The sequence below is a fragment of the Pristis pectinata genome, chromosome 4, assembly GCF_009764475.1.
Source record: "Pristis pectinata isolate sPriPec2 chromosome 4, sPriPec2.1.pri, whole genome shotgun sequence".
Lineage (NCBI taxonomy): Eukaryota > Metazoa > Chordata > Chondrichthyes > Rhinopristiformes > Pristidae > Pristis > Pristis pectinata.
Window position 1 is genome coordinate 41,945,510 of NC_067408.1, and position 15,839 is coordinate 41,961,348.

General features: G+C 41.0%; 1 protein-coding gene across 1 annotated transcript; it reads left to right on the forward strand.

The window, feature by feature from the left end:
- The first annotated feature begins 964 nt into the window (after nucleotides 1–964).
- rpl26 (ribosomal protein L26) lies at nucleotides 965–7,546 on the forward strand. Its single transcript, XM_052014791.1, has 4 exons — nucleotides 965–1,085; nucleotides 1,445–1,617; nucleotides 4,466–4,606; nucleotides 7,362–7,546. Exons 2-4 carry the CDS (start codon nucleotides 1,450–1,452, stop codon nucleotides 7,488–7,490), a joined length of 438 nt encoding a protein of 145 aa, XP_051870751.1. The 5' UTR covers nucleotides 965–1,085; nucleotides 1,445–1,449; the 3' UTR covers nucleotides 7,491–7,546.
- The last annotated feature ends 8,293 nt before the right edge of the window (nucleotides 7,547–15,839 follow it).

A 15,839-nucleotide genomic window follows, 5' to 3' on the forward strand; every position in this document is an offset into this window, starting at 1 on the left:
CTTTACTGTTCTTCTTGTCTTAAATCCTGCAAGTTAACAACCTGCCTGTTTAAGGACTGACCTCCCTGTCATATTTGCAGAAACCTTATTATTGGTTTCCTGAATAACTTGTACTCAAATATTTAAATGCCAATTCATCTCAGCATTATAATCCCACATGGCTTTTTATATCAGCAACTGACCAACTGTACTTCTCATTGCTACCTACATCTACTCGAGCACTATGGAGCTACTTTTGACCTTGTTCTGTTTTACCCATTCTGTTATGTCTCCAACACATTACACACCACTTTTTGTCCTATCAAACACTTTTTGTCATCTATATTTTGAGTTTTTCTTGTGCCTAAATTTAAAATAAGTGCAAAGTTTGCACTTTACCACCAAGTGTTACCTGTGGCATTTTTTAAAACCAGAGTCAGACACTCTTGGATCAAGCTCTACTCTAGAGACTGAGCCCAAAATTTGACAGGCCCCTAAGAGTAGCATATCAAAGATCCCACGGCAATACTTCAAATTCTCCTTTATCTAAAGGGCAGGCATGGTAGTGTAGCGGTTAGCATAATGTTTTAGAGTGCCCTGGGTTCAATTCTGGCCACCGTCTATAAGGAGTTTGTACATTCTCCCTGTGTCTGTGTGGGTTTCCTCCAGGTGCTCAGGCTTCCTCCCACATTCCAAAAGATGTATGGGTTAGGAGTTGTGGGCATGTAATGTTGGCGCCGGAAGCATAGCGACACTTGCGGGCTGACCCCAGAACACATTATGCAAAAATATGCATTTCACTGTGTGTTTTGATGTACATGTGACTAATAAAGAATTCTTAGTCAACATTTTTCAACCCTTGGATCAGCATTGTAATAGTAAGTTAATAGACATTGCTGTTGCTGGGAATTTCCTACGAACTGGCTGTAAAACCAAGGAGAGAAGAGCGCTAGAGAAATGTAAGTCTTCCAGGAACATTGCACTGGGAGCACACGAGCTCGCCGGGCCCTACTGTAATCTCGCGCGAATTGGAAACTGACTAATGGTGCACGGCGCATGCGTGCGCTCTCTTTTCCTCTGGCGGCCATCAGAGACCGGGTAGGACGGTAAGATCCCATCGTTAGTATCTGCCAACATCCGATGGCTTGCGAGCTTCTCTGGGCCGGCCAACCGTCCATGCCGTTCAGGGGGATGATATACTCGATGTTTGTGTCAATATTTTTGAACGATGGTGTGCGGAACGGCCAACGCAATTCCCGAAGCCCGTGGGGCCCAGTGAGAAGGGTCCGGGATCGCGGACTGAGGGTTCGGCGTTTGCTGCACTCACTGTTACCGGGCTCCTGATGCTTCTGGCTCCGTGGCTGGTGCAGAGTGTTCCTTTCCTAACCCGGCCCGGCTAGCAGCTCGTTTTTTTTTGGTTTTAGACCCGCAGCAGCTTAAACCTCTGTATTTATTCTCTGTGCAGCCAACATGAAATTCAACCCATTTGTAACGTCCTCCCGGAGGAAGAACCGCAAGAGGCACTTCAATGCTCCGTCTCACATCCGCAGGAAAATCATGTCCTCGCCGCTGTCTAAGGAGTTGAGGCAGAAATACAATGTTCGCTCAATGCCCATACGCAAGGATGATGAGGTTCAGGTATGGAACGAGAGCAAGGAAAGTTATGAATAGTGAAAATTAACCCGGTATTCTATCTGACGTGTCACCCGGAGTCTCTGATATGGTACTAATTCTTGATTTGTTGTAATATGCTGGAAAGAACATAGTTTTTAAGAATAATACGGTACAATAATTGCATCAGCTGAGTGGACAAATTGAAAGTTGGAGATGGATTCTGCCTTTCTGTGGACATGTACTGCATTGCAACTGCTGACAGGTGTATTTGAGGTAGAATTATTAGATGTTCGTCAGCATTTCCAATTCAGATTTTAAGTATTTGAAAGTGTTTGTTATTACCATGATGTTAAGGTTTGAAAATTAGGCTTCAATGGCCCATTGGTGGTAGATAATTATCTAAGTAATCATTTCTACTCAGCCATACATAAAAAATTGCTGCAAATACTCAACATAGAATATATGGGGAGGAACAGAGTTAATGTATCAGATTGATGACATTTCCTTAGAGCTAAGAAAAGTTTGAAATAAAACTTGTTTTAAGTTGCAGAGTAGGGAGAGAAATGGAGCAGAGGAAGGGTATGTCTGACATGATGGAGATGAAGACATATTAGGGTTCATGTAGGTTGTGGGTTCACTAGTGTAGAGGTGATTACATTGTGAGAAAATTAAATTGAAAGAAGTGCCAGTAAATTGCTGTTTTACCATTGTTTGGGGCCCCTGGATTGTGGGAAGAGGTATGCCTCTGTGGGAAGTGGCATCACCTGTGTTTGCATGAGTAGGTGTAGAGAGAAGCAGAATGGTTGAAGGGAGATGGAAGTGTGAGCTGGGAAGTGACAGAGGGAATGATCCTTTTATGAAATGCTGAAAGGGAAGGGGAAGGTGTCTGATGACATCTCATTTACAGTGGTTGATTCATTCAACATTGATGATGGTGGGGTGGAAGACAAGGGTAAAAAGAACCTTTACAGTGGGTGGGTGAGAGCAGAAGTGTGAGACATAGAATAACTGCAGTTATGGGAGCTTTGTCAACTACAGTGAAAGGGAGGCCACAATTAAGAAAGGTCATTGATGTCATACCTGCATACTGTTGGGGATTAAGGAAATGGCAGAGAAATCTTCCCAGTCTATGGGTCTAGTTTCCCTGAGGAGCTAAAAGAAATCAGCATGAGTAACCCTACTTGTGCTGTAGAAATTAGTGGGACTAATAAGTCGATAATTTCCCAGGATCTGACAACATGCATCCTGTGGTTTTGAAGGAGGTGGCTATGACACTAGTGAATGCACTGTTTGTCATTTTCCAAAATTCCATACATCTTCGAACGGTTCCCACAAATTGGAAGGTAGGAAATGTAACCGCTTCATCTAAGAGAGGAGGGAGAGAGGGATCAGGGAACTGAACATCAGTTGGCCTGATGTCAGTTGTAAAGAATATGCCAGATTCTATTATAAAGGAAGTTTAATGGTCACTTGGGATTGGGCAGAGTAGGCATGGATTTATGAAATCATGCTTGACAAATTTATTGGATTTTTTTTAATGGTGATAAGCAGAATAGATGAGGCAAACTAGTATTTGGACTTTCAGAAGACCTTTAATAAGGTGTTGCATGAGGAATCATTTTATTGTTGGGAATCTGATGATACAAAGTTGGGTGGCAGAATAGGCTGTGAGGAGGATGTGAGAAGGCTTTGGGGGATATTGAATGGGATAGAGCATGGCAAGTGGAAGTATAATGTGGAAAAGGGTAGGATCATCCATTTTGGCAGAAAAATATAAATACAGAATATTTTGAAAAGAGTGAAGAATTGGTGTTCATTGGAAATTGAATATTCTTGTACACAAATCCCTTGAAGTTAATATGCAGGTTCAACAGATAATGTATTGGAAGATGATTTCAGTATAAGAAGAGAGAAGTTTTGCTCTAATTATATAAGGTGCTAGCAAGAACGCTGGAGCATTGTGTGCAGGTCTGGTTCCTCTCCCAGGAATATATACTCGAAATGGAGGGAACTGCAGCAAAGATCCACCAGAATGATAGATGGCAAGTTTGTTGTATGAAGAGAGCTTAAGGAGACTAGACCGGTACTATTTAGTAGAATGAGGGTGTAATTGGATTTGCATTTTAGCTGTTTCATTGGTCATTGTGCATTTCTGATCAAACATTATTTTGACTGGTTATATATTGGCATTGCTTTGACATTTTAATATTTGCTTGTCAGTAGCCACTTAATGCTCACATTGGATCCCAAACCAAACCCACCTTCATTCCCAAATAGCTGACATGAAACCTAATGTAAAATCGCATTGGATTTCAAAATGGTATCAGCATCCCTCTCCTACAGTCTTCTGATAACTGAGTTCCTCTGGCTCTTGCCTCGAGGCATTCTCCACCCCATTTACACCACCATTTATGGCTAAGCCATTAGCCATGTAGTTAGACATTCTGGAATTTTACCTGTAGGGCCCTCTTCCTCTCTATCCTTTTCGACTCCTCTTAGAAGACTTATTAACTAAGATTTTAGTTATTTTCCTTTGCTTTTTTTTTCTTCTAGGTATCTTGAAATGTTTTCCTACATTATGTGTGTTACCTGATTTAGAAGGTTCTTAATGTGAGGGATACTGTGCCTCTGGTACTTTGAGACTAATTGTTTATTTTTAATGAAATTGGTATAATTTCATTCAGTTTTATTGCGTGTTTTAATTGTGTTCTGTTAATTTTTGATAATGATGCTGCTGGGTCCACGAGCCAAGGTCTTAATGAAAGTGACGTCTGTCACAAGTGCTGGATCCAAATACCGAGGTGCTATAAATGGGATATTTTAGTTGCTTTTATATTAAATGAGAATTTTATATTTGATATCTTGCATGCAGGTCGTCAGAGGTCATTATAAGGGCCAGCAGATCGGCAAAGTTGTCCAAGTGTACAGGAAGAAGTATGTAATCTATATTGAGCGTGTGCAGCGCGAAAAAGCCAATGGTACCACAGTTCATGTTGGCATTCACCCCAGCAAGGTAGGTGCTACAACAGAATCTGGTTTATGTCAGCATTTGTACTTGGTTGTCTTGGTGTAATGGTGTGGGAACTGGAATGATCTGAGGTGGCTTCCTACCATTAAACCAAAATCTTACTAGTTTGAACGATAAATTTGATCTGTACGCCTCTTTTTTTGTTTAAGCAATACATTTGTAAAAGGTTGGAGCTAAACCAGCTTTTTCAGATTCTACTTAGTGTATGTTATGCTGTCAGTTCCCAGTTTGCAATTAAATCTTAAACTAAGGCCTCAAGTAAATATCAAACAAGAAATATAGTACTGTTAGGGCAAAGTTGGAGTTTTGGCCATTATCTCCCGATTAATGCTGCCATTACCGTTAATGGGACTTTGCTTGCAAATTAACTGTTGACATTCTGTACACTGACCATATTTCAAAAGTGCTTTGATATCATGGGATCATAAGGCAATTCTGAAACCAACATTTGCATTTTGTCACAACTTAGGTTTAGTTTTGTTTAATTCTTGCCACCTGAGGATAATTTCGGTATATACATGGTTTTAGTGAACTTTGGATTTGGTTTTGCCTGGGCAGTTTGGCCAATGGTTGTACTAATGTAGAGGTTGACAATTAATGACATTTTATGCTACTAACTCTAAAGCTTATATTGTTTAAGCTGTTGAAGCTTCTGCCCACAGATGACTTTATAACTATCTTAAAAGAAAGATTATAAAGCATATATTTCACTTTGATAATGAGTGATGTTTTCAGGGGTATAGAGAAATATGTCCTGTTGATCAGCAGTGAACACCAAGGGCTAGGGAAGAAAGTTCCAGACACATGAAAGTATCTCAGTACAGTGTTTTTAGGAAGGAAAATCTACCGCATTCCATGTCTTTGCTGGGATGAACAGATATGAAATCTGAATAGTTCCTCCTGAAGTGTATGGAAACAGCAGCTAATTTGCATACAAATTCCCAGGGTTTGGCTTTACTGCCATTCTCCATTCGTGTAGGCAAATAGCTTGCTGCCATTCCTTGAATAAATAATTGCTCATAAATAGCAAGGATGTCCATTACTGCAGACCATAGCACAGATTGTGGAGAAACTGCTGGTAAAACAAAGGTGAAATTAAGATGTTGCAAGAGAAAATGTTAGACCTAGAAGAATAAGATGGGCATTGGATTATTGTGGTGACCTTTCAATTCAAATTGTGTTCCCACAATTTTTACAGTGCAGTTGTCATATGTGGTAAGCAGGTTGAATATTAATTTGCATTACTGGGATAAGTACATGGTTAAAATTTGCTGCTTATCTTGGACTATGCAATTAGACAATTTCAGAAATCAATGTTTGGATTGTGTTGACATGCCACCTATTTTAGTTGTCATTTTTGGCATGTATTGACACTAGCCTATATGCTAGTTCTACAGTATTTACCTTAGTAATGGACTATCTAGAATTCTAATTTGCTTCAGTAGGACTAGTCTACCTTCTCAAATGTTGGTGTTTCTTAGTAGATGTAGGCAAATCCTTGATAATGGAGCCAGATAACATTTCCTCGGACAAGCCTGGGCTATTTTAAAAACTTTTTGCTTCTTCCCTACTTAATAACTGGATCTTTCGGTATTGGTACAGGTCAGGCCAATTTTAGGGCACTTTTTGAAGTGGATGTCAGTAGGAATTAAACTACTTGAGTGTTGACCTTTTTTATGCAAACTTGGAATCCATTATTCAAGTTCAAACTAATGAGCATTCAGAAGTTCACCTTATTGTGGAGATAGACAAATAGATATGGGGCTTGTTGTTTAATACCAGAGTGATAAGAGGTGAATATGGAGAGCTGGGTGTGCAGATACATAATATGTATTAGTCATATAAGGCAATGAATGTTTGCATCATTATGGATTTCATGAATGTGATAGCACAGAACACAGATAAAACAATGTTTAAAAGCCATACCGTTTTTCCTGTCAGCCTGTAAATTATGTTGGAACAACAGAGTTGATTATGCAGAAGTATAGGGAATGAGTATAGAAATCCATCTGGCCAGTCCCAGGGTGATACCGGGCAGCAGAAACTGTAAGCCAGGATGTGCTGAGATTTTTTTCTATTGGCTCAGAAAGGCCCAAAGGGTGTTTTTAAAATTATGCAGGGTTTTAATAGAAGAAAAGGCAATTTATTTGAGGTGAATTGTAAAGAAGTAACCAGGTGAGTGATAAAATTTACAATGCTGGGGAGTGGTGTGGGTTTCTATGTTAACCACTCCAGTCAAGAAAAAATGGCTAGTTATTTGATGCAGAGAACCCAAGAAAATGGGGAAAGGAGGAGGGCTCTATTATCACCTTCAGCTGCTGCAAACTAGTTAGAAAGATTTGGCTTCCTGTGCTATAGACTCCTATTTTTCTCTGTGCATTGGCTAGTGTGAAACAAATTAGTCACTTTGCAGAATTAACAGTTGTATTTACCTCGGTGTGCACATTTTTCTGAAAATGTGCTTTCCAACCTCAGTTATCCATTGTACTTGCCTTGAGGTGTGTGGTTCACTTTGCCCTTTCTTTTGGGGATTTTGTTGTGTCAATGAAATAATACTTTTACTCCCGATGAAAGAAAATGACTTGTGACATCTTTGACACTGGAGTGAATTCGCACATAGAATGTCATAATTGACTTTTTTAACAGCTGCTAATTCCATTTATTTTCTTTTACTTGTGTGATTTAATCTCTGAACACACTGTTGAAGAATTACCTGTAATAAATGTATAATCTGTTGCAGGTCGTGATCACCAGGCTAAAGCTGGATAAGGATCGAAAGAAGATCCTGGAACGCAAAGCCAAATCTCGCCAAGTTGGCAAGGATAAGGGGAAATATAAAGAAGAATCCATTGAAAAAATGCAGGAGTAGTTTTATGTTCTGCCTCTGCTACTTTAAATAAAGGCTGTGGAAAAAATTGCAAACTATTTACTTTTCAATAAAATGATTTTTTTGGCGCTCAAAGAAAATCTATATCTTTCAAAACTAAGCATAATTTGAGAAATAAGACATTCAGTTTCAGTTGATCCTACATTGGAAATAATCGCGTGCTATTATCTCTTCTGTGAAACTTCTCAAGAATTCCCATCTGTGTGTAAAGTAATGAGCTGGGTGTAAGGTGACAATCCTGTCTGTGGGAAAGCCTTGAGTTTCTTTTAAAAAATCAACAGATTGTGAGGAATTGCAAGTAATGAGCCCATGTGCCATTACCAAAATATTCATTGAAATCTACCATTGATCAACCTAATCCCAAATTCTGATTACATATGTGTGGTCTCCAATGATATTTTCTGGTATGGGGTTAAGTTGGACAATTTTTTTAAAAAATATGCTGTTAGGGTGATGTATTGAATTTTATTATGATGCATAAATTATTAAAGGTTTAAGCTGAGATATTCTTCATACATGCTAACACACTGAATAGATGAGTTTGATATATTCTTCTGGCATCTATTTTGAGATCAGCTACAATTTTATCTTTAAGATTACCTTAATATCATTTTGAGGGTAACTGAATTATTTTGCATTCACTTCTCTAAAGTTTAGTTATACAGCACTGAAACAGGCCCTTTGGTCCAACTTGTCATTGCATTGAGTATTTTAGTAATAGTGTTTTAGGATATTTATCAGTTGTACATTATACAGATAACCTAGATGCATTTTTAGTTTATGCCATACTGCCATCTTGGTGATCTATGTTGAAGAAGCCAAACAGGCACCGTTTCAGTGAATGAGCAATTGCTGGTGAAAATGTACAGATGTGAACCAAGTCAGACACTGCTGTGGTGTTTTGCGTAATTAATTGCTACTTGTAAAGTGTTAAGACTTGTATGAGTAGCTTGATGGTGACTCGATTGAAAGTACAGCCCCCTGAGCATTGAAATTTGTTCATGTTGGAATTCTTGTATGCAATAGTAGTACACCAAAAATGAACAATACTCATTGTAACATGCTAATTATTAGTATATCCCTACTCCATGTATAACTTGCATAAATCTAAATTTGTTTCGCAGCAGCTCTGTTCATACACTTCTTATTTTATGGATGTAAGATTGCCATGAGCATTTACAGGAAATTTCATCATTTACACCTATCCATTTTATCTATATTGACTTGCAATGATTATACAGGCAAAGCTGACATTCATTCTTAACCAAAGATAAAATGATTTACACTTTACTAGGAGAAATTGCTGACCAGCTGCAATATTTAGCCACTGAATTCATTTTTATGAAAAAGCTTTGCACAAACATCCACCATAATTCAGTACAAAATAATTGCAGTCTTTTGTCAACTAAGACGTGAGCAGTAGCTTCATTTCATGAGTAACTCCTAATAAGGGTGATTTACTCTATCTGCTAAACCTGTTCCTTCTGTCTCAACCAGTGTGTTCTTCTGGCCCTGTTGGGTTTGTTTAATTGTGTTGTTTGTGACAGCCATGCCAGTTGTAGTCTCCATTCAATGCTGAATATCCAAGATGTTGGAAGTTCATCCATCTTTCACAGCAGATAACAATTAGGAAAATTAACTGCACTATATGGTCAAAAATAAATGCTCTGCTTTCCCTCAGTCTTGGCATTCGATCAACAAACATGAGATGAGATCACAAACACAACAATTGTGTGCATTACTAAATTTCACTTCCTAAAAATGAAACTTGCCATATCTGAATTTTCATTCTTACCTGTGACTAGTAGTTGCTATATTGGACAATGTTAACAACAAAGAACCAGCCCCATTTAAGCAAAACTCAACTATACAAAAATGTATTTTATTTAAGATTTGTCGCTTATACAGAAATACTATTGGGATTTCATTACTAAGTTTTCTGTAGGATCTAAGCCTTCATTTTCTGCACAGGAAATATGAACCTGAGCAGGTTCCTCTAAGTGTTCAATATCACTGTCTGAATTCTCTTGTGACTTGTCTCGGTGAATCATCTTGTAAACTACCTTTGTTGATCCTTGGCGTGAGGGGGAATGACTCAGTGGCTTTAATGTCGTTAGTTCATCTTCAGTAAGTAACGGTGACACAAGACCATCAAGGCCACCAGAAGGTGACCTCCGTGGTGATCTACGTCTACTGATCACAAAGGCCCCACCCATGTGTTCCTCTTTTCGGACAGCCTCCACCTGTTTGTGATGAGAACTATTTATCCCAGCACTGATGTTGGCTTGAGGTTTGCGGTACACATCCTTCCCAAATCCAAATTCTTCTTCATCTGTATTTTCATCATCTGCTTCAATTGTACCCTCGTAATTATCTCCCAACTGAGATGCATTCTGGGGACGTTTCTGAGAGAGAGCATCATTTTCACGGCGAGATAATGAGTGACAGAGAAAGCATAGTCTATCCCTTTTTGACTCACTTCTCCCATATCTGGGTCCTTTCCCTTTCTTTAATAAACGTGAGTTCCCTACATCATCACCAGCATTTGACAATTGTAGAAGTTGTGCAAATGTTGCATAATCCATGGAAAGGTCTGTGACGGAACGGAAAAACTGTTGGTAATCCAGATATGAAGTATGTCTGACCAGTCTCTCTGACAGAGTTTTGGCTGTTAACAGTGTCTGCTCGGCGTTATCTGTCACATCACTAGCAAAAGAAAGCACTTCTTCAGAATATTTAAAAGCAAGCTGTGCTTTCTTCTCACTTTCTCTTGCTTTTTGAGCTGTTGTTGCTGCTGTGGTCACTAAATCAACCAGTGCCCGAATCAGGCTCTCATCACTTTTGGGAGAGACTGAACTACAGCTAGCACTTGCCTCAGATTTGCTCCCTGGTGACTCCTTGTTTGTCTTCAGAGACCCTTGGGGTAGCAGCTGGACTTTATTCTTATCCTCCACCTCCATCTCAGGACTAAGAATGAAAAATCCAGCTGTTAGAAATTGATGGAATGTAATATGATGTGGACTACAGTATTATGATGCAAGCATGATGTAACAGAATTGTGAAGGACACAAGTGGACCGTGCAAAAACAGGTTTTAAAAAAGCATAAATGTTTAGTATATATAAAAAAGATAGGTTTGATAGTTTTCTTGAGATATTCTGTATGTTGGAGCCTTGGATGCTGCAATAATGATCCTTTGCACTGTCCGATCACTGTTGTGCCAATTTATATTATTGATGCTGATTCATGAGGTCTAGGGAGTGATTCTGAGAACATGATGAAATCTCAAAATTTATAGTAAACATAGAAAATAGAAATAGACCATTCAGCCCTATGAGCTTATTCTGTCATTCTGCACAATCATGGCTGACCATCCAAATTCAATAAACTTGTTCCTGCTTTCTCCACACAATCCTAAGCTTGAAGAACTATATTTAACTCCTTATATCAATATAATGATTTGGCCTCAACTTTCTTCTGTGGTGGAGAATTCGACAGGTTCCTTCCTTAGTTTTAAATGGTGTACCCTATATGCTTAGGCTCCGACCCCCTGGCCCCCTGGTCTGGACTCCTGACCTCCATCACTAGCCACATTTTTCTACATCTTGTCTGTCAAGTCCTGTCAGGATTTTATACATTTCAATGAGGCCCCTCTAATTGTATTAAACTTTTGCTAGCATAAGTCCAATTGGTCCGATGAAACTTCAACACCCTCCCTTCACAACAAGTACATCATTCCTCAGATAAGGAGAACAAAGCTCCATACAATACTCAAGGTGTGGTCTCATCACAGCCCTGTGCAATTGCAGTAAAATATCCCTGCTTCTGTTATCAATTCCTCTCACTATGAAGGCCAACGTACCATTTGCCTTCTTAACAGGCTGCTGCATCCAGTGCCTATTTGAGTGATGGACAAGGACACTTGGTTCTTGTTGCACCTCCCCCCTTCCTAATCGATCTCTGTTCAGATAATCTGCCTTCCTGTATTTGTCACCAAAGTGGATAACCTAACACTTATCTACATTTTACTGCATCTGCAATGCATTTGCCTTCTCTTTTCATCTCCCTTGCCTTTTAAATACATTGCTAAGGTATGACATGAGAGACTGTAGATGCTGGAAATCTAGAGAAACACACACAAGATGCTGGAGGAGCTCAGCTAGGCCCGAAACGTTGACTGTTTATTTCCCTCCATAAATGTCGCCTGACCTGCTGAGTTCCTCCAGCATTTTGTGTGCATTGGCAAGGTGTGAGTTTGTTTGTGTGGGCCATGGACCCATGAAATAGAGTGACTCCCACCTTTAAAATTATTTTAAAGGTTGATGCCTAAAAATGGTCATTGCCTCTTAATGTAGGTCAGTCAGATTGCAAAAAGCCAACAAAATTTGTGGGCCCCTACTGGGAAATTCAGCACTGCATGAGCTGCAACTGCATCAGTATATAGGCCTCATGCCATCAAGGCTACCTCTTCACAGGGGAGGCCTTGGAAGGGAGAGTGATCAGGCATCACAAGGGCTGGGTTAAGTGAAACAATGGAATTGGGGCAAGGGTCACTTGCTGGGTTTGGTGAAGGCAGAATTGGTAGCTGGAGGGGCCAGACCTGATCGTTAGTTGAAGTGGACATGGCAATTGGTATCCGTAGGTTGCAATCAATAGTTGGGATTGGGAGGGGAATGATAGTTGCAGAAGAGTCTGTAGTTGTACAAAGAGTGCTGTGCCACAGTAGGTAGTGTTGCACTACCTCACGATCTGCAACATGTAGGAATTCCTAGACCCTTCTGTCTGAATGATCACACCAGTCACTTCAACTCCCCCTCCCACACTATCACTGATATGTCAGTCCTTGGTCTCCTCCACTGCCAGGAGAATTCCAAACACAAACTGGAGGAACAGCACCTCATTTTCCGTCTTGGAGCCTTGCAGCCTAACGGCATGAACATTGAATTCTCCCACTTTAAGTAATCCCCACCTCCCTTCCCCACAACCCCCACCCCCCACCATGCTGCTTCTTTTCTTCCCTTTGCTAGTCAATTTCTTTTTTCTACCCCCTTTTTATTCTCTCTCTCCTTACCTTTGACCCATCCCCCAGTGGATCTGCTCTCCTCTCCTCCCCCACACCTATCACTATCTCTTACTTGTATCTACTATCACCACCTGTGCCCACCCCGCCTCCCCTCTTTCATCCACCTATCACGGCTCTGCTTATCCCTCCCATATATTGGGCTTCCCCTTTTCCTAGCTTCAGTCCTGAAGGGTCCTGACCCGAAACATTGATCGCCTGCTTTTCTCCATGGATGCTGCCTGGCCTGCTGAGTTCCTCCAGCATCATAGTGTTTTTCATCTAGATTCCAGCATCTGCAGTCCTTTGTTTCTCTGTGGGAAGAGCTGCCAACTTGACCAGCTTGAGCACTGGGTTTCAAAGCATAAGCACTAGCTGCAGTACAATGGTGCATCCATAAGGCTGAGAGTCAGATAGATAGCACATTTTCAGCAGTTTAAGGAAATGTGGTTAGAGAGGGAATGGATGTCTCCAAGCAGAGGAAAGGCAGTAAATAGTAAAGGAAGCTCAGGGTGCATCTCACTCCAGAATCATTTTTTGTGTTGGAAAACAGTGGATGTGTATGTTCCTGTGTGGAGTACAGCCAAGGTCGAGTTCACAACACTGTGGATCCCTCAGCCACAGAAGAGGGAAGGAGCAAGAGTCTAAGGGTAATAGTGGCAGGAGACTTGATAGTGAGAACAGACAGGTGTTTCTGTGGCCCAAAGACTGAATCCAGGATGGTGCATTGCCTCTGTGGTGCCAGGATCAACAATGTCACAGAACAGTTGCAGGGCATTCTAAAGGGGGAGATTAAATGGTTAGAGGTCACAGTGATACCAGTGACAGGCAAAATGAAGAAAGAGGTCCTTCAACTTGAATTTAGAGAATAAGGTGGCAGATTAAAAAGCAGGACCTCCAAGGCTGTATCTTGGGATTACCTCTACTGCCAGGTTCTCGTGAGCATAGGAGCATAAGTCAGATGAATGTATGGCTGAGGGATGGTGGAGGAGGGAGGGCTTTGGACTTCTGGATCACTGAAATCATTTCCAGGGAAGGTGGGATATGTATAAAATGAGCAGTTGCACCAGAACGCAAACAATTCATCATTCATGTGGAAGGGAGTTGCTAGTTGGGGAGAGTTTAAACTAATTTGGCTTGGGAATGGGACACAGTGGGAGCCCAAGAGCAAGAAAGAAAGAGTCATTTGTAGCTGGAACATAAATGGACTTGACAAGGCGAATAGAATGCAAGGCTGGATTCCACCTCCTTTAACATGATTATGCAGATGAACTAAGGCATGGATTAACACCAGAGAATATGATTTTGTTACCATCAGGGTGATACAATAGACAGAAGCGCAGGACAGTCCACTCAACATCACAGGGTATAGAATCTTCAGGCAAGACCAGTGGGGTGGAGTGTAAAACAGGAGATGGCATTCCAAATTAATCAAGGAGTCCCCCACTATGGTAGAAAACTGAACAAAGCCCTTGATCGTGTTTCATTTATTTCTCACAGCTCTTCTCCCATGCCCGCTCCTGAACTAAGCCAGGAAAGAGTTCCCCTTCCACTCCATTGGCTTTCCCATCCTTCACAATTTCCACAAGCTCCAATAAGATTCCACCACCAGACTTTTGTTTCTCTCCCCTTCCCACACTTCAAAGGGATCACTCCTTTCATGACTCCCTGGTCCACTCTTCCACCTACCACTCCTAGTTTTAGGCAGTTTCTCATGCCATCACAGGGGGTGTAACATCTGTTGCCCTTTCACCTCTTCCTTCCCACCACCCAAAGATCCAAACAGTCCTCCCATGTGAAGCAGCGATTCACTTTCACTTCCGCCAGTCTAGCATTTGATGTTCACAATGTGGTCCCTCCTGGAGTAGAGAAACCAAATGCAGATTGGGTAATCAGTCTGTGGAGGACCTGTGTTCTGTCCACTGGAGTAACCCTGAGCTTTTGATTGCCTGCTATTTTAACTCACCATCCCACTCCCACTCTGGCCTTTCTGTCTGTGGGCTTCTGCACTGTTAGAATGAGCCCCAATGCAAGCTCAAGGAACTGTACCTCATCTTCCTTCTGGACTCAATATTGAACTCTCCAACTTTAGGTAGCTCACTTTTTTCCCCTCTATATCCAAACTGGCCATTGTTGTGTGTCATCATTTTGGCTTAGTTTTTTCCCCCTGCTAATATTGTCTGGTCTGTGAGCATGTCCTACAGCCTTGCTTTTAAACACACATTGCACAGATAGAGAAGCATAACGAGCTGCGAACTTCTACTCTAACTGTCCCATTAACCCATTTATCTCATTGTATCAGAGATATTCCCTTGCAGCGACAAACAATCTGCTGGAAGAACTCAGCGGGTTAAGCAGCATCTGTGGGAAGAAAGGAATTGTCGACGTTTCAGGTCGAATCCCTGCACAAGTCCTGATGCAGGGTTTCAACCCAAAGGGTTGATGATTCCTTTCCTCCCACAGATGCTGCTCAACCTGCTGAGTTCTATCAGCAGATTGTTTGTTGCTCTAGGTTCCAGCATCTGCAGTCTCTTGTGGCTACAGAGATATTCCCTTTGTTCAATCTATCACCACCCCACCTTCTCTGCTATTGAAAACCCTTGTGTTTCTCTCTTTCTTGGTTATAGTCGTGGCATCATAAATCATGGAACCATTTGGCTCACCATGCCCATGCTGACCAGTGGGTACCCATCCATATTAATGCCATCTTCCAGTACTTGGCCCACAGCCTTCTATTGCCTAGGCAATTCAAATGCTCATCTAGACACTTCTTAAATGTTGTCAGCAACTCTGCTTCCACCATTCTCTCAGACAGTGTATTCCAGGAACTGGATGAAAATGGTCCCCTCAGATCCCCTCTAAATATCTTACTCCTTACCTAAATTTATGTCCAGTAGTTTTATCTACCTTTGATATGGGGAATAGTTTCATGCAGTCTATCCAATCTTTACCCGTCATAATTTTATATGCCTCAATCATTTCCCCTCTTAACCTCCTCCCCTCCAGAAGAATAGACCTAGCTTCTCCAGTCTCTCCTCATAATTGAAACACTCTATTCCAGGCAATACCTTGGTCAATCTCCTCTGTACCCTCTCCAACACTATCACATCTTCCCTATAGTGCAGTGACCAGAACTGCATGCAGTACTCCAGCCATGGTCTGACCAATGTTTTATAAAGTTGGAGCATAACTTCCCTGCTCTTGTTGTATCTCTCTCCACAGAACTTGATCTGTGCTGGGGGTTTCTAGCATTTTCTATTTTTATATCAGATT

What these genes read in the sequence shown, in the direction of transcription:
- rpl26 (XM_052014791.1), top strand. Translation starts at nt 1,450, where the DNA reads ATGAAATTCAACCCATTTGTAACGTCCTCCCGGAGGAAGAACCGCAAG. An exon ending in GCAAGGATGATGAGGTTCAG is followed by an intron (nt 1,618 to 4,465) that starts GTATGGAACGAG and finishes TCTTGCATGCAG; the next exon opens with GTCGTCAGAGGTCATTATAA. An exon ending in TTGGCATTCACCCCAGCAAG is followed by an intron (nt 4,607 to 7,361) that starts GTAGGTGCTACA and finishes AATCTGTTGCAG; the next exon opens with GTCGTGATCACCAGGCTAAA.